Source organism: Chelonia mydas, chromosome 1 (assembly GCF_015237465.2).
Source record: "Chelonia mydas isolate rCheMyd1 chromosome 1, rCheMyd1.pri.v2, whole genome shotgun sequence".
Classification (NCBI taxonomy): Eukaryota; Metazoa; Chordata; order Testudines; family Cheloniidae; genus Chelonia; species Chelonia mydas.
The window spans coordinates 151,011,763-151,039,529 of NC_057849.1; the positions used below are offsets into that span (position 1 = coordinate 151,011,763).

The window sequence follows — 27,767 nt, forward strand, 5'->3', positions numbered from 1 at the left end:
ACTTACCTTTCAGTAACTTGAGTTGTTCAAGATGTTTTGTCCCTATGGGTGCTCCATTGTAGCTGTAATGTATGCCTGTAAGCTCTTGTCCAGAGATTTGAATTACCAGTGTCCACAGGTCTGCATCTGCTCATTACATGGCCACAGCAGCTCCAGTCTAGGGGAACCATGAAGGGTCCAGACGGAAGGCTAGTGCCCTCCGAATGTCTAAGGTGAGAAGGCTTGCCTCTTCTCTCCAGGAGTGTGGTTTGGGGAAGAATACTGGCAGATGAATATCCTGATTGATATGGAAGTCTGACAAAACTTTAGGGTTAAACAGAGGATGAGGGCGTGGCCGTGACACTGTCACCGCAGAAGATAGCGTAAGGTGGGTCAGCCAAAAGCGCTCCAACTTCTTCCACGTTTCTAGCCAAGGTGATGGGTACCAGGAAGAGGGTCTTAAAGGAACAAACATGTTCCCAGAGCTTCGAGTGCAGAGTTCCTTAAGACACTGAGGACAAAGTTAAGGTCCCATGGAGGTGTGGGGTTCCAGATACATGGGAACAGATTAGCTAAACCCTTGAGGAATGTAGCTGGATAGGTGAATTAAAGGCCATAATAGCTGCTAGGTGTCACCTTGACAAAACTCATAGATAGTTCTTGTTTTTTTAATTCAAACAAATAATCAAGGATCCTTGCACGAAGAGCTTCAGAAACAGATATAGAGTGATAGGAACACCAGAAAAGGAAATGTTTCCACTTCTGCAAGTAAGTTTTATGAGTGGAGGGTTTCCTACTATTCAGGAGTACAGATTGTATCTCTGCTGAACAGTCTGACTCTAAAACCAAGAAACACAGAGCAGCCAGGCCATAAGGTTCAGGGACAGAAGGCTGGTGGTGTCTCATGGTGCCAGAGTTCTGCCTCAGGTGGTCTGATCTGAGAGGGAGGCATCAGGGTCTCTCTATAGAAAGGTGATGTAGATCTGAATACCTCACTTGTCTGGACCAAAAAGACACCATCAAGATGATTCTTGCCTGCTGCTGTTGTAGTTTGATCAATGTCTTGAGAATTAACAGCACTGGAGGTAAGAACAGAGGAGACAGCGAGGCCCTGGGACTAGTAGGGCACTTGTGAAGGATTGCGGTTCTTGAACATGGGCTCATGGGTCCCCAAGCAGTTCATAGACCATGACAGTCTCCTGACAGCTCTGCAAAACCAGCATGGGAGGGGTTTAGCAGAACTCTGGCCCACCATAGGCTCTGCTTAGGAAGCTACTCATTGGAGGAGACATCTGGCCCAGATGCATTACTGAAGCCAGAATAATTTAGAGGAAGTTGTCTGAGCAACTGAGTGAACTCCTGACCTGCTGTTGTTCTGAACTTTGACTCTTGCTTGACCCTGGCACTGTTCTTTGATTTTGGTTTGATCTTTGCTGACTCTTGACCCTGGCACTGTTCCCTGGTTCCTGACTCCAGCTTGATCCCTGGCATGGCTGTCTGATTCTGATTCCAGTCCTGACCCTTGGGATGACTCCTGACACTGATTCTGGCTCAACCTTTGGTGTGACTCCTGACCCTGACTTAAGTCCTGACCTTGGCATGATTCTGATTCTGGCTTTGGTTCCTGGCGTCTGACCCCAGCTCTGACCATTAGGCTTGACCACCCCTGTCCTGGTCCCTACAGCATCTACCAAAGAGTCGCAGTTAAGTCTCCCCCTGGAGAAAAAGAGTTGACATTTTGTATTGGTCAGGGTTGCAAAGAGATCTGCTAAGGGAAGGCCCCATACTTTCCAGATGTTCTGAAAGATCACACTGTTGAGCTCCCACTTGTGGTCCTAATGGAAATTTCTACTTAGAGCCTTTGGTACCATGTTCTTGAGGCCTGGTAGGAAAATCACAGAGATCTCTATGTGACAGGCAATGCACCAGTTCCACAATTTTAGGGATTCTGTGCATAAAGACTGGGATCTTGTCAATTTATACATTGCAGCTCTGTTATCTACCATTACTCTGACATGATGACCCTAAATGTATGGAGAAAGACCTCGCAGGCATAAACTGTCCTTCGCTCTAAAGCAACATTGTTTGTGGACACCATATGCCTTGTTTGTGGAACCTTGTAAGTTAGCTCCCCAGCCTAGAAGGGAGATATCCATCATGATGATTCATGCTGGCAGGAATGAGAATGGGATTCCCACACAGACCTTCATCGGAGATCTTTTCTCCATCTGTGGGAGCCCAACACCTGTGGGGGGGTATGGAAACGCATTTGGTAAGGCTGTGTTTGTTTGGTGTGTATGAGGTTTTGAGCCAGGCCCAAAGGCATTGGAGATGTAGTCCTGCATGTAGTGTAGTGAATGACAGGGCCAACATATGAGCTAGGAGCTGAAGTTGGCCGGGGACTTAGCTGTAGGGTAGTGACCAGATGGGATATAATGGAGATAGGTAGATAGACCCTACCAGTCGGAGAGTCCAGGGAATCTCCAATTAATTCTATCCTCTGGACAAGAGCCAGTGTGGATTTTTTTAGGTTGATACAAAGACCCAGGGACTGAAGCAAGGTTAGAGCCTTGTTGGTTGCCAGCTGGACATCCAGAGTGGAGCATCCCTAGAGAAACCAATCGTCTAAACAGGGAAAGGCTGAAATGTCTTGATGTAGGTGAGCTGTACCTACTGAGAGGACCTTTGTAAAAAGCTGTGCGGGCTGTGGAAAGTGAAAGGGAAGGACATGGTATTGATAATGTTCTGAGCCAATGATGAAGTGCAGAAAACGTCTGTGGAAAGGGTGCATTACAATGTGAAAATGTGTGCCTTGAAGGTTGAGGGCAGTAAACTAAACCTGTTGACTCAAAGAAGGATTATGATAACCATAGTCACCATCCAGAAGTGTTGTGCATGAATATGGGTGTTCAGTTCCTGAGGTCAAGGATCGGCCTCCAATGCCATTTCTTTTGGGAACCAGAAAATATTTGGACTAGGATCCTCCTCCCACAAATTCTGGGGGGAGTGGCTCTATTGTTCTCATACTGAGGAGGGACTGGGCCTCCTGTTTTAAGATATCCTCATGAGAGGAGTCGCTGAAGAGAGAGGAGGAAGGGGTAGAGTATCCCATAGCCATTACCTCTAAAATCAATTTGTCTGTGGTGATAAGTTCTCAATTAGGTAGAAACTGTGATAGGCTGTCCCCAAAGGGAGGTGGAGTGGAGGATAGGCTTGCACAGTGGCTTCAGGGAAGGGCATGGTTCGTGTCCCTTGACCAGGTTGCCATAATGGTCATTTGGAGGGAGGTCCAGGTAGGGAGATCGTCACCCTTTCTTGTGAGGCCCAGCCCTCCTTCTAGGAGATTCAGTAGGTCTGGAACAGGCCTGGTACTGTTGATGTTGGAATAGCTGTGATCCTTGTTCAATCTGATTTGCTGAAACATCTCTTTGTTCCAGGTACAAAGATCCCAAGACACTTCTGGGTTGCTCTTGCATCCTTGGGAGAATACAATGAGGCGTTAGTATTGTTGCTGAACAGCTTCAGCCCTTTGAAAGGGAGGTCTTCCACTGTATTCTGTACCTTCCTGGACAGACTGGATGATTGGAGCCAGAATCCTTATCACATAACAGCTAAAGATGGTTAAACTGTATCATCAGCAGCAAAGGCAGCTTGTAAAGAGGTCTTGGCTATCAGTTGTCCTTCAAAAGTGAGGGCCCAGAATTGCTCCCTCTTGTCCTCTCGCAAATTGTTAATAAAATTAGTGAATTTGGCATAGGCTAGTAAAGTCATATTTGCCATTATGGCTTGATAATTTGCTTCTTGGAACTGAAGAGCAGCAGAGGAATAACTCTTCCTACCAAAGAGGCCTCTGTCAGAAGAGGTGGATCTTGATCTACTCTGGCATTTTCTCTCATTAACTGCATCCACCACCAGGGAGTTAGGGCGGGAGAAGATATATTCCAGCCCCTTGGCTGGTATACAAATTTTTTTTGGGCAATCCACTTACATGTAGGTGCGAAAGTGGCAGGTATGTGCCACAAATTATGGGCTGGAGATAAGAGTGCCTCATTAACGGGCAGTGCTATTGTGTTCTGCGGGGTGGTGTGAAGAATAACCACCAGAGTGCTGGGACTCTTGCACCTCCTCTGTCGAGATCTGAAGAGATCCCGTACATCTCTTCATTAGGTCCTGAAATGACCTAATATACAAGGGAGGTTATTGGCACCACTGCCTTCTCCGGGGCAGAGGAGAATTTATGAGAAGAAGATAACTCCTCCTCTGGAGGTGGCTGTAGATCCTCCTCCTGATCCTCCTTCCGTACCGGAGAACCACGCAGTATCGGTGACTGTAGCTGCAGTGCTGGTGGTTGTTGAGGCCTGTGGAACTTCCAGTCTCTCTCTTGTGGGCACGAACCCTATAGAATTGGTCCACATAGGCAGTCCAGGGATTCCTGCAGGCGCACTGGGGTTGTGGGTACGGAAGGGTTATACGTGTTTGGAGGGTCTGCGGTATTGTCTAGTCTCTGGTGTGTCCTTGTCCAGGTACACTGCCTGAGGTGTCAAATAGTAAGCTGAGCAGCCCTGTACTGAGATTTCAGAGTTGGAGGTGTTATCCCAGAATGCAAAGGAGCGGCTCTGGGCACTGGTGCTGGAGATGACACCAGAGGGTGAGGCATTACCACAGGTGCTCATGGACAGGTATCGGGTGACCTGCTGAGAGCAGAGGAGAGGAGCCTGGCTGGCATGGTAGTACTGGTATTAGTGGGGAACTTCTCTTGGTACCTGCAGGAGGGGGGACTCCAGTTCCTCTGATGTAGATAAGTCCTTTTGTGACAAGAACCCTGAAGGTGCCAGAGGGCTGTAGAAATGTGTAGATGGACCAGGGGTGGTACTGGGGCCCTCGCTGGAGATACAAAATGAGGCACCTATGAGGATGGAGCTGAAGTGGTTGTTGAGGTGACATCTCTATGCTCTGGGTGCATACTATCTGAAGATGATGCTGGTCCCTTAAGTTTCCTGAAGGCTTTAGGCTTCTAGCAGTCTTGATGCCTAGATGGTGCTGGAATAATTGGCTCTCTATGGTGCTTACTAGCAGGCTTATCTTTCTGAGTTATCTGATTTTGATGGTACCAAAGCCCAGATGCTGGTGCCTGTAGGATCCTTGGAGGTACTCATCCTGGAACACGGCTTCTCCTCAGGTTCAGTTCCAAGAGGTAATCTACCTCTTTTCCTGGAGGTTCTGTTAGGAGAAGGAAGCTTTCTTTTCTTCGAGTCCTTTGTCTCTGAAGCAACCTCGGTCACCGCTGAAGTAATGGGGGAAGGGGCGGGGGGACTCTGACCCTGCAGGTCTTCAAGAGCGTTCCATAAGGAGAAGCTTCAATCTCATCTCCCTTTTAAATGCTGTGCAAACTTTGCACTTCAGTGGGATATGAGAGTCTCTGAGACACTGAATACAGCTAGAAAGCCCAGTGCTCTGGGGAGAGTACCTACTGCAGGTCTGGAAGGCCATGAATCCTGGGGCTTTTGTCATACTTCCAGAGTAAGGTTGGTGGAAAAGCCAAGGAACTGGTTCTGAACTGGGAAGGGGGTGGTGTCTGGAACCTCTCTAAAATGTAATAAATTTGTGGACAGAAGGGAAAAAAATAAACAAAATTTAAACTAAATATTAGAGAAAATAAAGAAAAGAAGAAAGCAAACAAATAAAAGAACTGGTAATATCTGCTAGGAAGCAGCGGTCATGCAGTTGCTCCGTTTCAAGTTGCAGCCAGTTGAGAAGGAACTGTAGTAGCAGCAGGTCCACTCCTTTCTATATGCCTTTGCTCTAAAGCACAAGGCTCTGTAACATGCAGGTATGGATTCATGGACACTTCTAATTCAAATTTCTGTCAAGAGGGCACATGGGTGCGCGCATCCTATTGTGAAGTACAGTAAGGCCTCACTTAAAGTCATCCCAGTTAATGTTGTTTCGTTGTTAGGTTGCTGACCAATTAGGGAACATACTTGTTTAAAGTTGTTCAATGCTCCCTTATAACGTCGCTTGGCAGCTGCCTGCTTTGTCCACTGTTTGCAGGAAGAGCAGCCCGTTGGAGCTAGCTGGTGGGGGCTTGGAACCAGGGTGGGCCGGCAGCCCCCCATCAGCTCTCCACTCCCCTAAGTTCCCTGTGTGGCAGCCGCCCAGCAGGCTATCAGTTGCTGGCAGTTCAGCTGTCCCTCCCCCCACTGCCCTGTGCTGCTCCTGCCCTCTGCCTTGGACCTGCTCCCGGGAGCCTCCTGCTTGCTGTGCAGGGGATGGGGGGGAAGGGGGACTAATGTCAATACCTTTCTTTACCTTGCCCAGTAATGAGACCAAAGGGTCACTTGATTAAATCAATGGGCAGGACAAATTAAAATATTTTATACTAATTAGCGTCAAGCCTGTGAAGTTCACTATTGAAAAAGGTGTTGGGAGGCAAATACTGTGGTGGGATTTTAAAAAGTTTGGATAGTTAATTACATATGTAGCTATGAAGGCAAAGATAACAATAAAGGTAATGAAATCTTATGCTTTACAGTATGCTTCTTACAACAGGGTTTTGAAATGATCATAAAAGTCACAAAAAGGAAGATTGTCATTGTGCTTGGCATTGTACAGAGGTAGACATGATTCCTGCTCCTGAAGAATTTATAATCTTAGCTGACAGGTAACATATATATGGTAGATATTGAGACAGATGGAGACAATCTAATAGACACAATTTTAAAATATGCCCTTTTCTTTGTGTTATACTGGATTGTCTCCAATAAGTATGTATGGATCTATGCCAAGTGCCTTTCATCAGCCACTTGCCCCATGGCCTATTTATTCAAACACTTGGTGATTACTTGGAGGCATCACAAAAGAGGATTTGAAGGAGGAGAGGATAGTGGTCTGATGGATTAGTTCAGGGAGGGGGTTCCATGCACAAAGAGCACAGTGGAAGAAACCCTGGAGAAGTCTGTGGTTTGCTAGAGAACTGCTTAATTGGTTAGATGACTTTTTGGGGGGAAGTTAGGATGGGGAAAGAGGTTGTCTTGGGGGACCAGGTAAGCTACCAAGAAAGGAAGGACAAAGGAGAACACTGTGATTTAGGGAGGCTTTGTTAAAAGAAAAAAGGATCAATTTTTGATGTTTATTTAAAAAATATTAAACAACCAATGTCAACAAACTCTTAGGGACTTACAAGCATTTTTTGTAGTTGTTCCACTGTTTGGTTTGCTACACTGATTCCATTTATTTCTCGGATTTCATCCCCTACATGGAGCGTACCTGCAGAATTAACAAAACAAATAGTTAATGTGTACATTTATAATATAACTGTGAAACAATACCAAAACTCAAACAGAGATTGGCAGTACAAAGACATTAAAATAAAATGTTAAAATAAGGGTTTAGTGTCTAGCTGAAACCCACAAAGCAGTGGAACTCAGAGTGAACAATTCTACTCTAGAAACCGTGATTTTTTTAATTGTTATTAAATATATTTTTTTCTTTCTTTACAGAGCATAACTGTACACAGTTTTTACCACACAAAGTCTCATTGAAATCAATGGTGCAAGTGTGCTGTCTATTCCAATGCAGCTTTGGATGCTAAGAAAAATGTGCATATTGTGAAAGATTTTACAGTAAAATAATGTGTTTGCTAGTGGTTGTTATGTAGCAAGGCCATCATTCTACATAGGTAGTCCATTCACTATACATTTACTATATTACTTTTTGTTTTGTGAATTAACTAAATTCTTTTTCCAAGTATCCTTTTCCAAATACTTTACCAAACATAATTAGTTTTACTTGAAGAACCAACAGCTGGCAATCTATTTTTCAAAATGAAGCCATTCTGGAAACGGACGCTGGCAATAAATCACCTAAACTACGAATGGTGTTTTTGCTGTTTGCTAAATCTAAAATGACCATATTGATTGAAGAAAAAAATACATTCATGCTAATGATCTGAGTTTTAAATTTCAGCTTGATTTGAAATGGCAGAAATACTGAATTCCAAAACCATGTGCTTTATAACAGAAAGAGAGCCTGACTTAACTAGAGGTGTCCTAACAGGCACTATCATGAACTACAATGCCTGAGTACCCTTTTCAGAGTAGCAGCCGTGTTAGTCTGTATTCGATGCATCCGATGAAGTGAGCTGTAGCTCACAAAAGCTTATGCTCAAAGAAATTTGTTAGTCTCTAAGGTGCCACAAGTACTCCTTTTCTTTTTGAGTACCCTTTGGACTCCAGTCTGTGACACTACTACACAGCACTGTGGACCACTAAAGCTCCCAGAAGGCTACAGAACAGGATTTCTCAAACTTTTAATCTGTTCAGGAGAAAGTCCTCCATCCCACAGAAAATGTTTTAATCAATTCCACAGGAGCTTCCTATTGACAGGAAAAAGGGGTAGGGACTCCAGTGCAATTCCTCTGTCCTGCCTTGTGGAACATTAATCAGGATTCATCAGAGTTAGTAGTTTACTATATGCGAATGCAGCAGCTCTGTATTTGAATTTCAAATGAAAACAGCTCACAGCTGGCGTATTGATGACCTAACCCTCTAACAAAAAGTTATACAAGTTCAGCATTGGCAAACTTTCTCAGCCCTTCACACCTTCTACAAAAATACATTTGATTCCAAAATAATTAGAGCTCTGTACCATGCTGGAACTAAGCTCTGCATGCAGATACCTTCATTGTTATGGCACAATAATGCACAATATCCCCGGGCATGCTATACTTTCTGCAACCGTGTAAAAACATTGTTGGGAAACATCCAAACACAAATTATGATTGAATGAAAAATTGAAATAAATATCATGAATACGCTCCTCAGGCTAGTCATTTTGATAATAGAGTTAAATACAATCCCTTCTTTTGAATGTTTTCCATTTATTTTACGCTGTTGCAGAAGCTAGTACTGACAATCCATAATTGGACGGTAGCAGCTGGTGTATGTAGGAGGTGTGCAACTGAGAGGGGATTTACAGACTTTTGAACTTTTGTCTTGGTGGAGAGATGGTTTGGTCACTAGCTGGGAGAAAGGGGTCAGACTGGGTCACTGGAGACAGAGGGAGGTTTGAGGCTTTTATCATTTTGGGACAACCTCTCCCCATTTTTCTGTTGGGAGGTGATGTTCCTGGCATCTCCATGTGGTGTCCTCTCCGCAGCCTAATGACTCCCATACCATGGTGTACATCTGCTCAGCACGCCCTGTCCTGCCCCTTGTTTATTATCTGTATTGTATTTATTCAGACTTTGGACTGTGAGCTCTTTTGGTAGGGTAGGGGCTTTTCTGTATTTTGTATTTTCTATTTTACCAACTGTATTTTGTATTTTTCTGTATCTATGGCAATATATAAATAAATCTACGATAATAAAGAACAGGGTGCCCCTGGGTTGGCAATCTCCTTCCTCTGCCTTCACCTAACCCAAATTAGCACAGCATCAGCCAGTATGTGCTCTTGCGATGTATAAAAGTCGGAGACACCCCTCACCCTGGTGGGCAGAGCAGGGAACAGTTTCCTCTGAGGAAGCAAATTCCGCAGCTGGAGGAGAGTTCTGCAGCTGGCAAAGCTGGAGGCAGTCCATGTACACTACCGTAGTCTCTTTTCACCATGTAATCATATTCATGCTGTTATAACAGCATAATCTTTGCTCACAAAATGCTTTGTTAGTTGTTCTAGGGCATAGGTGTTTACAGATTCATGGTTTAACTATTTGTGGGAGCTCCAAATTAAGTCATTTTCTTACAGATATGGATAGGCAACCTACAGTGTCATGTCTTCTTCAGGAAGTCTGTGTCCTGGGTCAGCAGTAGCATATTGGTGCCTAATCTCTATTTAAAATTAATACACCTGTTGACACAAATGTGCCAAAACAAAAACTTTAACAGCAGAAAACCTAGACATTTGGGTTTTGGATGCTTGAAGCTGCCAGGAAGTCTAGCTGTATTACAGCAGACGCAAGAAAAATGCATTAACACCATTTGGAGTGTAAACATATTCTCCAGGTGAGTAAAATCCACAAGTACTCTGTGTTAAAGTACTGATACAAGGGCAAAAGCTCAAACATAAATAAGCCACTGTGAAAGAATTTAAAATACAATCTGTGCACTTATCCCAGAAGTGTACAATTCTTAAAGATTGAAACTGGGGTGTTACCACCAGTTCACATGGAGCAAGGACGAAAGAGTCTTTGCACAGGTTGACCCTACTTGGAAAACACTGATTATGTAAGACAAAGAAAAAGGTGAGAGCACAAAAATTAGCTCACCTGCCACATTGCCAACTCATGAAGAAGAGAAAACTGACACTGGCATGCAGCCATTGAGAGCTACAGCAGGGAAATTAAGAGTGTTTGAATATATAAATTATAGCATTTGGCTGAATACTGAATATATGGAATGATATCCAGCTGAAGCTAATAAGCCACATAGGGGACAGAACTTTACACGATACAATCACATGCATTATATTCGATCACTGATTGCAGGAGACTATTAGAAATAAAAACTACTACCAATGTTTAGTCAGGCTCATAAAACAGAACAAGGAAGTTATAGTTTTTGTTATTTTTATATTTGGTTAATAATTCACTATTGCTGTAACGTATAATGAAAAATCTCCACTTTGAGATTACGTTTACTTTTGATTAAAAACAGTTCTATGGGAACTACAGAACCAAATACCTAAATATAAGTTGTTCCCGAGAGGACAAAAGACATTTTGGCAATTAAATTGTTTCTATAAAGAATTACACCTTTTATTTTAGAACAACCCATTAGTAAGCACTTATATAATTATTTTTTTTGTTCAGCGCACGATAGACATTGCAAATCCCTTTAGAGGTGGGCAAACATTGTTTCTAATCTCTTTCATGTCAAGTAATCTTAAGTTTCTTGTAACAGTAGTAGGTAAGTTCAAATAGAAGTCCCATTATTAAACTGACAGTATCCCTTTAATCTTTTATGTCAAGTCCAACTAGATTTCCAGCTGGTGCTGTCCCTTTAAGAGAATACACAAGTCTATATAAATTCATACAGCATTTCAAAGATGCTATTTTACCTTTTTATTCCCCTTGAATTTTTGGGATCTGAATCCAACACATTAATTAAAACGCCTCACACTGAAAAAATGGAGTGTCAGGAAGTCTTGAGATTAACTCCAGCTCTGCCACTTACTCATTTTGAGCAAGTCACTTCAGCTTCCAACCTCTGCTTCCCCATCTTTTAAATGGGGGTAATTATACTTTGCTATTTTTCCAGTTTGTTTACTTGGAGTATTTGACAGTCCTCTGTGTATTGTCAGTTTTCCTGTTTAGTTAGGAAGCCCTCTGTTCTACCTCACATTAATAGAAAAAAGAAACAATTTTTAAAAATAAGAAAATGTGATGGTAAACCCACAAAATTTGGTCACGGGATTCAGGGGCTGGTGTAGCACGTGAAACTACTGGCAACTTTCATTTTAGTTGCTAAACTGGACAACTGAAAGAAATTTTGAATAAATTAATAAAAAGTCAGCAGACTCCTGGAATATCAGATTAAAACACCAATAGACATTTAAGAAAAATGAATGAGTAATGAAAATGCTAAAACATTTGCTGCATTTTGCCTAAACTTATATGCAGAAGACTCAAAAGAGTAGCAACATTTCAAGACTTCTAAATATACTCAGAAGCATTCCAAAGTTAAATAAAGCACAAACAGAAAAGCTTAAATACCTCCTAGAAGTTTCAAAAATTCCAGATGCTGTACAATAATTTAAAAATAGCAAGGCACCATCCACTGATGGGTATAGTGGAAAATTCTATAACAACTTAAAAAGGATCTATCCCCCTAATTTTGGAAGCACCTCTGGCTATTATACAAAGTAATAACCTATTTACTACATGGCAGATGATTACCATCTTAAGTGATCCCAAAGGAAGTCAATGACATAAAAGCAACCTGACTCTTATATGCCAAATCTCCTTTTCTACTCATTTTAAAAAAGCTGACTAGATTCAAGCTGATGGTGTCCCTTTAAGCAAATATACAAGTTCACACAAATTCAGATCTGCCACTTTTAAGAAAAGTTTGAGCAGTGTCACAAAATGACAGTTTTTAAATTGCAAACTTCCCTAGACACACAACTCATACCTGCAGTCTGCCAGAGTTAGTTCACTACTGAGTAGGTAACTCTCAGCTCAGCCATTAATTACTTTTGACATATATCTGGGCACACAGGATGGGAGTGGAACAGAGTAACAGGCACAGGTCTAAAGGTTTGGCAATAGCTCAGAGCAGTGAAAGCCAAACACAAAGATACAAACTGCATGGGTGAGAAAAATTTTGGTTCCAGATTCACATTTAGGTACCTCAGCAGTCAAACTGCCAAGAGTCTCAGAAGTTCTGTGACAATACATGGAGAAATGTGGAATTTCTGCTGAACAGAGACTTTTGATATATCAAGAAAAAATATTCTGCTTACTCTGAGAATTTTAGAAAATAATTAGATAAATATGACTTTCCAAAATTACATATACCTTAGAACTGACATTCTGTAGAAGCAATTTGAGATGACCTGCATCATTACCTATTAAAGCCAAAATTAAACACTCAGGGCCCTTTCCTGAAACCTGTTCCAGGTGAGCAGACCCTTGCACCTGAGTGGTGACCCTGTGAAGATAATGGGACTCGATGCAGACACAGGGATCCACTGGTGTGGAACAGTACGTTTTAGGATCAGGGTCTCACTTGTTACACAAAATGTATTTGATTATGGGAGTAATCCAATTTGAGAATAAAACCATTTACATCCTAAGATTACCTTGCCTGTGAATCATTCCTCCATGCATAATTCTTGCAACAATGCAATGGTTCAGCTCATTCATTTTTAAAGTGATTCCCTAGTAAAAGAAATTGTTAAATCATTAAGAAAAAATATTCAGCAACCTGCTTCAACTACTAAGAATGGTCACTTCTGCTGCAAGCTTGAGATGAAGCTATGTTTTAGAGGGAAATCCTGGCCCTATTGAAATCAATGGGAGTTTTGCCATTGACTTCAAAGAGGCTAGAATTTCACCTTTAGTTTATGAATTTATACACTGTTGCTCTTATGAGATCAAGTAACCACCATAAAACTCATTATGGAAACATTCCAGATGCTGAACATACAGTTTCCCCTTTTGCTATTTTTCAAACCCCATCAAAAATCAAAGCATACCATTTGTTTTCCGGAGATGTAATATTCTTTTTACAGGTCTTTCCATTTACTATTTGAACTAATTTCCTATTTTAAAAAACTGATAAAATTTGGTTATAACACAGATGCATTTTTTGCTACCAGTAAAGACAATGATTCTTTATAAGATGAAGACACAGTCATTCAGTATGCAGGCTGTAGCATAAAAGAATTTTACATATTTTATAGGTTTCAGAGTAGCAGCCGTGTTAGTCTGTATTCACAAAAAGAAAAGGAGTACTTGTGGCACCTTAGAGACTAACAAATTTATTTGAGAATAAGCTTTCGTGAGCTACAGCTCACTTCACCGGATCCAATGAAGTGAGCTGTAGCTCACGAAAGCTTATGCTCAAATAAATTTGTTAGTCTCTAAGGTGCCACAAGTACTCCTTTTCTTTTTACATATTTTATAGTCTATCTGTGATAATCAATAAAAATGTTACACAGTATAACAGTGTTTTGGAGAAGTGTATTCAAAATACATTCCTCCTTACGAAATCTTAACAGGGCATCTATTTTTGGACTTATGTAATTGGAGTGTCAAACTGTGCAACTCCACTAACATGGTTTCTTTTTATCATGTTTTTATAGTTCTTCAAGACTGTAACTGCTGTACAAACAATCCATAAGAACCATTAGTTTATTAAAATAAAATAATTTATTAAAGTGCAAGCTATCCAGTACTATTTTAAATTTTAAGGCCAGGTCTACACACTGTTTCTGTGCTGGTATAACTATTTCAGTTAGAGGTGTGATTTGTTTTTATCAGACTACGTATATTAGTACAGCCTCTAACGTTTATGGAACTATACCAGTATAGTGTATTCCCCTTTCCATATGGGAATAAGCTATACTGGTATAAGCACTTTAAAACTGGTATTACTGTGTCCACATTATGTTGGTTGTATCACACTTCAACTATACTCATACAGTTAAAGCAGTACAACTGTTGTGTATAAACGCTGTGGTTTGAAGCTACTAAGATAGACAGTTTGTCACCTCGTCCTCTTTACAGAGTTAAGAGAACAGTACTGTTGCCTACATACCATTGGTTCATCTGTGTTCTTCTGGAACTGTACCAGTCGGACTCGTGTTACATTCTCCATATCCATGTCACCGTTGGCGCTCTCTGGAGAATCTCCGTTTAAGTATGGAGAGGTGGGAGGAGGCGTAACTCTCAAAGCTTCGTCACTGTAAACTTCATGTGCCACTACATCATGAGTTTGAAGTAAGGCCTACAGGAGGTTACAGAAGTAGTCAGATTTCCATAATTTCTGGTGCTTTTTCTCATTCTTGACAGAAGGTTTAATATTTCCCCCAGAAGCTAGAGCATGCCCATGATATTACTGTCTTACATTTATATAGGGCCTTTTACCTCCAAGGATTCCTAAACACGGTATATACATTTTATAAAACTACAGTATGTGTGTGTAAATTTGGGTGCTTAAATTAGGCTCTTCACTCATCTGCCTAAAGGTAAATGACTTGATTTTCAGAAGTCCTCAGCACCCAAAAGTCTCACTAAAATCAGTGGGAAGTGCAGGTGTTAAGCAAATTTCGAAATCAACCTACTTTTATTTGGGCTTCTAATTCCACATGTGGGCACCTTACTTTAAGCACACAGGTCTGAAAAACTTAGCCACACACAAGTTCAGGTATCACTTCTTCCAACACTGAAATGAAAGTGAGTTTTGGGATGGAAATAGGCAACCCTTGATTACAAACAGTAACACAACAAGACCATTAGGATAAAAAGCGAATATGACCAGTATATTCGTTTGAAATGGCAAGAGAAATGGTATTTAGAATAATACTTCAAGATAGAATTTGGCCAGGACACTTGAGTTTAGCACCCTTTCTCCTGAGAAAGAAAAAAAACTTGATGACTCCAAGTTTTCTCCATCTCTATTTTACATATATTCTGAGGACAACCTCTCCATATTTCTGGCACAGTGTCCTCTAGCTGAGGAACTAGTTCTATATTGAGTCAGAGGGCAGGACACATGGCCTTACTCAATTGCCAACATAACTACTTTCATAAGCACCATGTTTTTTTATTTATCTCCCATAGAGAACTGTTGCAGCACAATCCCGTTTAGTTTGAGACATCTGATAAAATCACAGCCTGAGACCATAAACTCTTAAAGTACTAATTCATCAGTTTTTCTCTACATTTCCTGATATATTGTACAGTATCACATGTAGTTGATTAAACTTATCAAAATGTACTTGATAAGCATTTCAATTACCCTTCTAGTTACTTATAGATGCAGCATCAAAGACAGTTAGCATATCTAACTGTGAAAAATGTAATACATTACCAGGAGTTATAATCTAGATAAAATCTAAACATTTCTCAAGTACTTGAAAAACATTCAGTATCAGGTTTATACACTGCGTGACATCCCTCTTCTCCCTCGGGGATGTCTCATGGCCTTGATGAGTTTCTCTATTTCACGTTTGCTTTTTTAACCTTACCATTCTTTAAGAACCTGTATTATAAACAACCTTCTACCAAAAGCCTGGACAGGATTTACCACTGAACCAATTAATGCTGCTCCTATATCATCCCAAAGGTTGTCGAAGATTGGAGAGAAGGATTACTTTCCCACAGGGCTTGTGCAGCCGGGATAGGGGCTGAAAAAGCAAACCTGCTCCTTACAGTGTCTGGTACTCTATAGATCTCTGCATCAGATTGGCCACACTACTCTGTAGTTAAGAATGTATTGCTACCACTTTAAAAACGTATAGACCCATGACTTGCATGTTGAAAGACCCATGAATCTCAACAGTTTGAGCTTAGCATGTCTGATTTATTTTGACAGATGAAAGAGTTCCTGTGGCTGTTTAGCTTTTGATTAAAAAAGTTTATTTGAATATTCCACGTTTAAATAGGATTTAGAAATCGAAAATTAATTTTCAAGAGCATCCATGCAAAACTTGTTTCTCAGGAGTGACTCCAAGACAATGGCTGGGATTTTATGGCTACCTACAAAATTCTGCACTTGTTCCTGAAACACCACACCATTTTTAACATGCACTATATACTATAAAAGAGCATTTATAAACTTTTAAGGCACCTTCCTTAATTTTAAAACTAATTTGGGGAATTTGGCTTTCTATAGAGCTGATGCTGTCCTGTTTAGAGTATCTCGAGAGATAGGGGCATGTAACTCCTATCGCTCAAGATACTCAAAACAGGAATATCCAAATTCTCAGACTTTTCTAACATTTCAAACCTACTGCCAGTGCAAACACTATTTTAATTAAATATTTAATGGCATCTGCTTCTGTTATTAACTTTTTAAACTCCAACAATGGGCTCATACTTCCAGATATTCTGTCAGTGCTCCATACCTTATGTGACTGTTCATTTTATCTAGATTTACAGAGATCTTGACTACAGCCAGAAGTTGAATCAATTTAACTAAAATTGGTTTTTAAATTGATTTAGTTAAACTGGTGCAAAGAGGGGGGTGGTCACTCTTAAGCAGCCTTGTAAGTGACGTATCAATTTAGCTGAATTTCGTAACTGATAAGATCAGATTCTCTTTTTCATTTTTATCCCCACAAATTCCTGAAAGCTGTCCATTTGACTGTGTGTCACAAGCAGCCCTGAGTAGGAGACAAAAAATGTATCTTATGTGCAAGTAGGCATTTATTTTGGCTGTCTCTCTAGAGTGTGTGTTTTTGGGTGTGTACTTGGCTTTGTGCATAGATGATCTTTAACAGAATAGTCTGCTATGGGTTCCTGAACCCAATTAGTGAAAGGCTGCTTTTTATCCTCTGTTCTAATGGTGAAATATTTGTTCAGGCAAATCAGCAAGTAGAGTCATCTCTCATCACTTCTGATTGTGTCCATTATATGCCCTGCCCCTAACAATGCCTTTTCTTAATAAGATTCCCAGTGATATATTTCTGTTTTATAAAGCAACATTAAACCAAAACAGCATAACATAACTGTATTTGATTTGAATAATTAGCTTTTAATGATCGGATTAATAACACTTGTGCGTAGGCAAAATAAATGATGATAAATATTTGCAAGGTTTGTTACTATATTTGATGATTTACATCTGTGCCTCCATAAACACACACAGATAATTCAATTGTGAGAACATCTATTTCTGTATTGCATTAAACAGCATTTCCCCAAAATATTTAATCTAAAGCATAGTTTCCCTTTAAACTACACAATTTCCTGTTATGGTTTGTTGTTACAGTATGGTCATGTTTTCCTGGCTCTTTTCCCTTTGTGGACCATATGGGTCCTGAAAGAATTTTAAGTACTGGGACAGCAGTTATAAATGTTGTTTCCCACTACATTTCTGTGTCATTCACTGCAAGGAACAATGAAGGAAGATACATAGTGATGGATGCACTACAAATACCTAAATCTATAAAATGCAAAATCCCCCTGTGCAGGAAAACATTTCAAATGTTGCCACATGAATAGATGCAAAAGAACAGTCCACTTTGCGGATATCACAGCTGTTCACATTTACTGTTATAGCAGTACAAAGAAAATAATCTCTCTGAAATGACTCGAACAGGACACACACTTGCAAATCCCTGAAATGGTTCCTAAACTAATCACTTCCTAGAAAGCATACATTTAAAACCAACATTTATCTGGTTATATCTTTTAAAATTTACATCCATATTTTAAGAACATTCAAACAGGCTTCAACTATGCAGTAGCTAAATTATCTCATTTGTAATCATTAGGCAGGCAAAGGTTAACAAACATTTTAAAAACTCCCAGAATGAGAAATATGAAAGGATAACTTTGAGTCTGAACCTCCCGCAAGTAATAATGTACTTAAAAACACACTAATGCATATATAGGCCCTGTAAAAAATACAACCAGATAAATGTATGCATTCTAGGAAGTTATTACTTAAGGAACCATATCAGAGATTAGCAAGTGTCTGTCCTGCTGGAGAGTCATTTCAAAGAAATTATTTTTGAGCAAACCCACAAGAGTCCCTTGGCAATGAATGTGGAAATATATTTTAATGAGTTTTAGACAACAAATTTTGTTAACTTTTGACAAAAGTTGGATATAGTAGCCAGCTACAGTCAGATGTCTCTGTATTAGGTACATGAAATGATTATGCTCTCTTAAAAAAACAAAGAGAAAGTGATGTTCTGAAGTGCAGCAACTTCTGCCTTGGGATTTTTGCTCTGCTGCAGTGGCTCTTGGTTGAAATAAAAGATTCTTTAAAATTAACGGCCCACATGGAATGCTCAGTGTTAAAAGTTAAGCACGAACATAAGTCTTTGCAGGATTGGGCCTTATTCAGCATTAAGTTAAAAAACTTTACTGCATGACTGATTGCCAGAAGTTAGAAAAATATTTGGTTTAACCATGGGCAATTCATTTTCAACACCATCTATGCTGTTTTGACCTACCTTTGTTAGCTTAATTTTTGGCCTCTGTTAAAAATGATTGATTCTGGTATCACATTCCTCAGATAATGAAGCTTACAAGCCTAAAGCTTACAACCTAAATACACACTAGCTTAAGACATGTGATCCTACTGACTATACCATATGTCCTAACTCTCAGTGCATTAGACTTCAATGATGTAGCAACTAGAATATATTTTATTTTACTATGCTTTCAAACAGCATACTGAAAATAGGCTGACAGTCTAACATTTGTACTGTTATTTCTACTTACATTGCTCACATACAGTGTTAATAATTAACATGTTTTCAAATATTTTGTTCTCTCACTCCACCATTACCTAATGGGGTTTTCCTGTGTCAGCGAAGCATGGCAGAGTGCCAATTATGTGTCAAATGATTTCTTTTATAAGATAAGTAGCCCCAAAATGATTCACTGGATTGCATTTTTTAGGATTAATAACTTGTCTTTGTTAATGTGTTTTATTATCATTAGTCAGAGAGTATACCATGTTTGTTTACAGTAGTTCTTTAAAATTTTCAGAGTATAGATAATTATCTATAAATTAAAACCAAAAGGCAGGTACAAAAGCATAAGGTAGGGACTAAAATTACAGATTCTGGTTATCTAATGAATGAATTACAACTAGTTTAAATATAATTTCTGCTCAGTCCCCTGTGAGGTCTACTGACTTTTGTCTGCTGGGACACAGATGAGGTGCCTAGGGGTTTAGCTCATCTATCTTGATGTCCTAAACTGCAGGAGAAGGATTTACATTTTTCACAAATAAAGAGTAAGTATTTCATTTTTGCAATAAAGATTTTTACAGCTTCTTTTTGCTTAGAATTAACCCCCCATCAATATAATTTAAACACTTTAAAAGGGAAATCAGTCTTTTATTCCACATCAAAAACATTTTAAAAAGGATTGTTGCAAGAGTTTTCTGACAGCTGGTCTTAAAAAATGTCTATGAGCATGTTAGCGTAATTATTTTTTATATAAAAGTAGTTTTCTGATGCATAACACTTTGCCTGTCATGTGACTCAATATAAAAATCTTTAATAGATTGCTATTATTTGGGGATTACTTTGAAAACGGTGTGCACATAAAAGCTGATCAGATAGACTTCCAAACTGCCATCTAATCACATACATTATTGACTTCTGTCTGCTTTTACTTCTGATGTCTTTGCACTAAATCCAAGATACATATTACATGGGGGGAAAAAACGTTGAATCTGGATAAGCCACTTAACAGAGAAGTTGGGCAACAGTCAGTACCATTTCTTATTTTTACTGCTTCCTTCCCTTCCCTTCCCACAATAAGCTTGGCAGTCATACAGTCTCATTTTTTCTATTGTAAACAACTGTCTCTACTAAAGCAGAGCTGGTTCTGCTACCATTATCAGAGTGGGTATGGCCATATGGAAAATGGCACACCACACAGTTCAGAGTAATCCTGTACCTCATCTTCAAAGAATCCAGCTGTGTGTAGCCTCTGCAGGCTTCATCTGCCTATTAAATTAAGGTGGTTGCAATTTGCTTTATTTTATGGAAATCTTGTGCTGTTTTCTGGTTGGTTATGTTTTTTTGGCAAATTGCCAATTCAGCCCTCAGCTGGGCAAAATCTTGGGAACTGGTTACATTCATTCTTTGGGTAAGAGACTCACACAGTGATTTCAGTGAGAGTTGCCATCACTGCCCCCAAAATAAAAATGTGTGAAATATATCAGATAGTTTGTCTTAAGTACAAAACTCTAAATTCACTAAACTGTACCACCTGTCTGATCCACCCCAGTCTAGATTTAAATATAGGATACATTCTAAAAGCGAATAAACACATCTTTGCCAAACACAGGTTTGGAAGAAAGGAGGATCCTCACCATGTCTTCCTGGGATCCACAGGGTCCTTTCTCCATTTTATATCCCTCTCAGCTCCCAAAACAAGTCCCTGGAACTGGGAATCTAACCTAAGATTACTCACGTAGTAGTATGAAGGACAAACCACAGAGATACTGGGCTGGGTGAAATAGTTTTAACAGGCTATTGAGCCAAAGAATGTCACTGTTAACAACATGAATTGATTTTGTTTAAAAAAGGATTCCATTCAACCCTATTTTTGTAAGATTTTGTAATGAACAGTTCCATTACTTTGTGACTGTGTCACAAAAGGTTCACTCAATGCTATTGATGTCTGTTAGATTTGTGTTACCTTTATTGTCAGTATCTTTAGATCTCTGTTACTAATTTCTCTTATTATTTTCTTTTAAAAAACAAACATTTTAAGGAATAACACTGTTATCTGATGAGCTCAAACCTGCAAAATAGCTCTGTTTGCAAACTGCAATTCTCATCATGACAAGCAGCAAACAAACAATGGTCCCTCAGTGTAGCAAGGACTATGCATTAGTCCCATAACAATATCAGCTGCTGTGCTAGCTTAGCACATTAGAAATGCTGATTAAATATATATTTGTGCAGTTAACTATACATTTGTTTTGCTGCTTATAGGCTTTAGGTAGTACATTCTTGGTTGAAGTTCCATGAGGAATGTGTTTAAGAACAGCCAAAGTAGTATTTCCTTACCATGAAATGAGGTTGTGTTAAAATACGTTTTAGCTCTTTTGCATCATTGTTCTCTGGGTAACATGAAATTTCTTCCAATACCTGCAAAACAAACAGCACAAATGTCAGTAAAGCTAACTGCTCTCTATTCTGTCACAAACTGTAAAAAGCATACTTCACTCTGGTTGGTCATAATCCCTGTAGCACCAACACAATCAATGGGTTATGACAGTAAAGGCTCTTTGAGAATGGGAACTTTTTTCAAACAGAATAAAATATCACATATTGAGGTCTCTTTTTGCTAAATGAAAGAACAGATTTAAAGAAAGCAGAGTGTCTCTTCTCAAACTGACAATATTCTTTAAAAGGTCATTATTAGTAAAGTGTTAACCAGCAATTATATAAGTCTCTCTTATCAACTTCTGCTTCCACGCCTGAATAGGGGCTAAGAAACATTAAAAGAGAATTAAAAACATGTATAAAATCTTGAATTATCCACATTAAAACACTGTTTCTGCAAATTAAATGGTTAAAAAATATGAACTGTAGACAGTCCATCTGTTATACCACCACAAAACTCAAGATTCTATAAAAAGAAAGGAGCATTTCATCTCATGACTGGGGCAAAAAAGGAAATGTATTTTAACTCAGTCCCTTACAGTCTGATATTTTCATTTTTATTCTCAAGAGTCAGCTGTTTGGATGGTGGAAACAGAGCACTCTGCTTCTGGCAGTGGTTCCAGAGATTAATTGCTAGGAAATTTTGCAGAGCAATGTGGTTGGCACAAAAACTCCCTCCCACTACTCAGGGTAGGATCTCCTCCTCAAATCACACTCTCTCATCTTTCCACAGAAGGGTAAACAGGGTGCATTTTTAAACTCCAGCATCCTGCTAAAGCTGCATTTTAGCTCTTGTGGTTAAATGTGCAAGATGCACAACTCAATTTTGTCACATGGGCATGAGTCACTATACTTATTGTGGGCTGAATAAGCTATTCTGAGTATTTGCACATTTTTATATCTAGTCTCACTTACTGGTGCATTGTAGGTTGCAGGTCTGTCAGTAGGGAAAATGGCGCCCTGGGCAAACTTGTATTTTGGCACCCTTTCTTTGAGTTTGAGACCAGCAGTATGGGGTGCAGGGTGCGAGGACCAGCTCTTGGCCCCAGAGCCCAGTCAGGCTGCACAGGGAGGAGTTTCTGAGCCGGGGGGTTCCCCGGCCATGCCCTCACAACCGTCTAACAGGAGGAGAGCCAGCGGGAAGGGGGGACCCTGCTCGGTCTGCAGGGGCAAGCCCCCGCTGCCTGCGCTTCCCCACCAGGCTAGCGGCTCCAGGCGGCCCTTCCCGCCCTCCTGGCCTGGCCGGCCAGGGGCTCCAGTCTCCTGGCTCACCCGCACTCAGCCCAGGCCCGCCAGCTTGTGGCACTAGGACAGGGCCCCCAACCATGGCACCCTGGGCGATTGCCCATGTCGCCTATCCATAAGGCTGGCCCTAGTAGGTTGTAGTTACATGTATAAACCACACAGGACTTAAAAGGAGAATACATTCCATGCTCTCTAGAAGCTTCTGAAATGCACATTTGAGTCTTATTTCCACACTGGAGTTGCTGCCTTAACTCTTTGAGTATGTTTATTTTTCTGTGCCAAAAACAGACGTGTGCACCTTCCTGGAATTAACAAAATTAAAGGAATTCAGATACTTACAAGCTTCCCATTCTTTTTTCTAAGTAAATTGTGAAATGATTAATTTGGTGCCTGCAAAGGTTCTTTTAGTGCCTGGTAAGAGATAATTTGCTTGTTTTTAAGGTATATTAAGATCAAAATTGATAAAACATAACATCAGCTGGGAAAGGAATACTGGATTGTTTTCATGTGATATATTGTATATTGCACAGAAGCCTTCATCTTGTGGTAATCATCTATTTAAAACATTCATTTTGGGCTAAACTTTCAGCCTCACCTTTACTGTGTCTGCAAAATTGCAAGCGCAAATAATTGCATGCATAACTTTACTCCAATAGTTATCTGTGTATGCAATTAAGAATACTTGACCATCTAAGTACTTAATTACACTGGCAAGTCAGTTACTTAAATATCCAGCTGACTGCAATTCTGGGCCAAAAAATAATTCATGTAAAACTGCACCAACAAACTGTATCGGAAAAAGGGAAGCCAACTTTTGAAAGTCTGTCCCTTTACAGTAAAATATATCTGTCTTAATTCCTCCAATATCAATTCTACTAACACTACAAAATCAGAAACCTAACACTTTATCTGAGCAGCTTTGTTGATGGTATGGTATCTTATAAGCACAGTAAGTTTTATAGTACCCGTGAGTTATTTGACAGTTTCAATATTTAATATCAGTATCATTACTACCTACAAGTTGTTTCTTTAATCCTCATTCTAATCTAGGCCTTGGTCAAGTCACTTCTACTTTTTGTGCCTCAATTTCAATAGTGGAAACCTGCTGTATTATTAATCTATCTATATTGAGGTATGTATTTGGTTCCCACCAACATAGAATCTGAATACCTCACAAACACTAATGGATTCATTCTCACAATACCTCTGTGAGTTAGGGAAATTATTATCCCCATTTTATAGATAGGGAACTGAGGCACAGAAAGATTAACTGGTTTGTCCAAAGTCATACAGGAAGTCTGTGGCAAAGCCAGGAACCGAACACAGATCTCTTGAATCGCAGTCTAGCACCTTAACCTCAAGACTATTCTTCCTCCCTTAAGAAAGTGAGATGGGACACAGCCACTATGGGGCATTGTCTGCTTCTTGGTATCTGAAAAAGTAAGAAAAGTCCCTCTCCGCCTTGCTCACTGTGGGACAGAAGAAGGGAAAAGGAAACCATCCTTCTCAGCAACTAGAAAGAAAGAGCACTCTTCCTCCAGGCAGCTGGAGGAAGGAAGAAATATGGTTTAGTAACAGAGAATGCATGTGGAGATGCTCCTACCCAACAGATGGTGAATGGGGTGCAGTGGGCTGTAGGGGAGAGGGGATTTTCCTTGCTAGTAACCAGGAAAGATGATGATGGAAGACTTCCTCAGTCAAAAAAGCTAACAATGTTGGAAATCATTAGGAAAAGGATAGACAATAAGACAGAAAATATCATATTGCCTCTATATAAATCCATGGTACGCCCACATCTTGAATACTATGTACAGATGTGGTTGCCCCATATCAAAAAAGATATACTGGAACTGGACAAGGTACAGAAAAGGGCAACAAAAATGATTAGGGATATGGAACAGCTTCCATATTAGTAGAGATTAATAAGATTGGGACTTTTCAGCTTGGAAAAGAGACGACTAAGGGGGGATATGATAGAGGTTTATAAAATCATGACTAGTGTGGAGAAAGTAAATAAGGAAGTGTTATTTACTCCGTCTCATAACACACGAACTAAGGGTCATCAAATAAAATTAATAAGCAACAAGTTTAAAACAAACAAAAGGAAGTATTTCTTCACACATTTTCTTCTTTGAGCAACTACTAGTAATTTCCCAACCCAGTCTGATTTTTGCAGAGCATACTTTATTGCCCTCAGGTATTGGTTGTGTAGGGACATTTTCACCAAGCTGTATTGGTTTTGTAGGGAAATACCGAGAACCCAAATTAGGATCACTAAAGGTATTTGAAAGCTGTGAGACATGGCCAGAAAGGGTTAAACAGCTTGCAGATTCAACCTTTAAAGACATATTAGAGAAGTATATAAATGGTAATTAGGACCATTCCTTAGAAATAGTTAACCTAGTTATGTTAAATGGACTAGAGTTTCGAAATGCAATCCTGTATTGTTAGAGAATTGGAGGTAATACTAATTGTGTGTGTTTACTTATATCTTGTTAGATGTTAACCATGTAAATAGACAGTTCCTGTGTATTATTATAGCTATTGATTCAGAGGTCAAAAGGAAACATTAACATTTAGATGAAACGTAGGTGTGATAATGTCATTGTCTATATTTCACTTTAAGGTTTGTGGTTAACTGTTTATAAACTGCTTAATGGATAATTACCTTATGCTGAAGAATGCAACTAGTTACTTGGGTATGCATAGAGAACAGGTAGTTTACCTCAAAGCTACTATTCTTCACCCAAGGAACACTTGCTGTGAAGAGACTATCATAGCCTGCCAGAAAACTGTATAAAGGACTCTTGGGACCTAATCCCTTCATCTCTGATCTGCTTGAGCTTTAATTCGGGGGAAGTTTGAGTCGTAAGACTGAGATCTCCAGTCCCATCTGGCTTGCCCTGGATATGAAACATTGGACTGAAACTATGGACTAATTCTAAGATCTGTTTGCAGCTCCAAAGCTCACCATCTCTACTATGAAACTGATCTCAGAACTGTACTCATGTCTGTATGTATAACGTTCTCATTTTTTTTTAAATAAATTTTATTTTAGTTAATAAGAATTGGATATAAGCATGTATTTGGGTAATATCTGAAACATTTATTAACCTGGGAGATAATGTGTCCGATCCTTTGGGATTGGTAGAACTTTCACATTTGACTTGGCTTTCTGGGAGGAAGCTCAAAGGCTGGGCTGCTTTTAAGGGAACTGTGTTTTGGCTTCTCTGTAACCAGTAAGGTGTTGTAGAAGTTGTTTAGTGCTAGGCTTGGTAAATCTAAGTTTTGGAACATCCACCACTTTTGGGGATTGTCTTCCCCATTCTTTGCAGTTCGCCCTGATTGAGTAACCTCAGTGTGGCCCCCACCCCGGTCACAAAGGCATTCAGGTATAAAATGTGCTGCAGGGCTTATAGGCATTTGTCAGTGGACCTGTCCGCTCCATCTAACACAGGGAGAACCCCTGTGCCTGCATTGTAATGTATGGCCAACTCCCCCTCCACAGGTGCACTCTGTCCATCCCCCTGCAGGAAACAAGCTCACCACTTCTTCACTGCTGTAGGGAGGCTGAGTAATGCTCTCTACAGAGTTGGTAGGGGTGCCTCTTTGTGGGCCCTTTACCTCCTTCTCTCTGCCTGTAGCTGCAAGCACAGGCTCCTCTGAGAGGCTCCTGGCCTGTAGCAGCTCTAGGAGCAGTTAACCTTTCAGACTTGGCTGTGCTGCACTGGAACGACTTGGGGCCAGGAACCAGCAGCCCCCAATCTCCTCCACAGGGTTCCAGAGAAGAATTAATGTGGCTGGATAAGAGTAATTTGATGGAAAGTGTATAAGGTTTATAAGATTGATGTGGGGAAGTGGGAGAAAGGACAGATTTGGATGGACAAAGACATAAAATGTCTCACCAGGTAAAATTGTGAGGGCTGCTCAGAAGGCACGCCTGGGCTGTTAAAGTCTGCCAATCTGGCCACAAAGGCATGTTTCAATACAAAGTAGTTAGGGAAACAGGAGAGAAGCCTTCCAGGGAAATATCAGTGTGACTTCAATTATTACATATTGTGAGTAAAAATGTCTTTTCTCATTTGAATTTTAGCATTACTGTAAGCAATGTTTTTCAGCCATCATATGCTAAACAACTAACACTTATTTTTGACTGGCACTATAAATCACAATTCTGTACTTAGAATTTGCCCTAAGTTTAACAGGCATAAGAGTTAAGTAACTCCGTTTTTATTGGTTTTGGCCATTTTGAGTCATACCTCCTACCGCTCTGCATCGGATTTCCCTCCTCCCCGCTTTTTTGGCATTAAACTAACTTGTGTTGGAGATACAATAAAAAGCAAGCAAATCCGGATTAGATTAATAGACATTTATAAAGAAAAATGTTATTTGAGAAATTATACAAGCTTCAAACTTTTGCTGCCTTCAAACCTACTGAATATAAAATATATGCAAATGATCACACTTTTCCAAGGACAAAGCTCCTCTTTTTCATATCCCTACTGACAAGTCAGAGGTTATATGATGAGGCTTAATAATACAAACATTCCTTACAATCTGGGAAATGATAAATTTACAAAGCATGCCATATAACCAAAGGTAAAAACATTTTCAGTCAGTCAAATTTAGGAGCATTTACAGAGCATCGGCATCGTATCTATGATGAAAGTTTCACAGTAAACAAAATAAAAGTCTGAAAAGCATTTCAAAACCGCTTACCTCTTTGGCTCTCTGTACAGCATCACTTGGAGGATTCCTGATTTGTGGTGAAGATTTTGTGTTAATTTTGTCATAAAGCTAAAATCAAAAGGAAATAGAATACTGTAACTGTGTCCTATTTTGTTAGTGTTCAACATAATTGAATCCAACAGCCTATATACAATTACATGGTTAAAATGTATTAAACTACAAGCCTCACCGTGTTTTATGTACAAGTTTAACAAAAACTATTTTTTAAAAAAAACATGTCCTGAGCTGAACACAGTGCCATCCATTCAAAATGTACAGGATATCATGGGAAAGTTTAGAGAGGTTGTGAGATTTTCTGTGCTTCCCATGCATTTTCAATAGGAGACTCTGGGAACCATAACACTTGTGCAAATGTTTCTGTGAACTTTGAATAAGTGGCACTATAGCTCATGATAAATCACACATGCTGTTAAATATTTAAATTAATCCAGATTTCTCACTTTTTCCAACAAATCAAATGTCAAGTACTCCAAATATTATACAAATTT

General features: G+C 39.8%; 1 protein-coding gene across 19 annotated transcripts in view; it reads right to left on the reverse strand.

The window, feature by feature from the left end:
* CASK (calcium/calmodulin dependent serine protein kinase) overlaps nucleotides 1-27,767 on the reverse strand; it is a 420,858-nt gene that overhangs the window by 43,284 nt on the left and 349,807 nt on the right. For all 19 annotated transcript variants that reach the window (XM_037902700.2, XM_037902680.2, XM_037902719.2 and 16 more), the window contains 5 exons: nucleotides 27,250-27,327; nucleotides 21,187-21,267; nucleotides 14,235-14,423; nucleotides 12,775-12,853; nucleotides 7,160-7,245 (listed from right to left, as the gene is read on the reverse strand). In XM_037902700.2, the coding sequence (XP_037758628.1) occupies nucleotides 7,160-7,245; nucleotides 12,775-12,853; nucleotides 14,235-14,423; nucleotides 21,187-21,267; nucleotides 27,250-27,327 (513 nt within the window). The remainder of the gene's footprint in view (nucleotides 1-7,159; nucleotides 7,246-12,774; nucleotides 12,854-14,234; nucleotides 14,424-21,186; nucleotides 21,268-27,249; nucleotides 27,328-27,767) is intronic.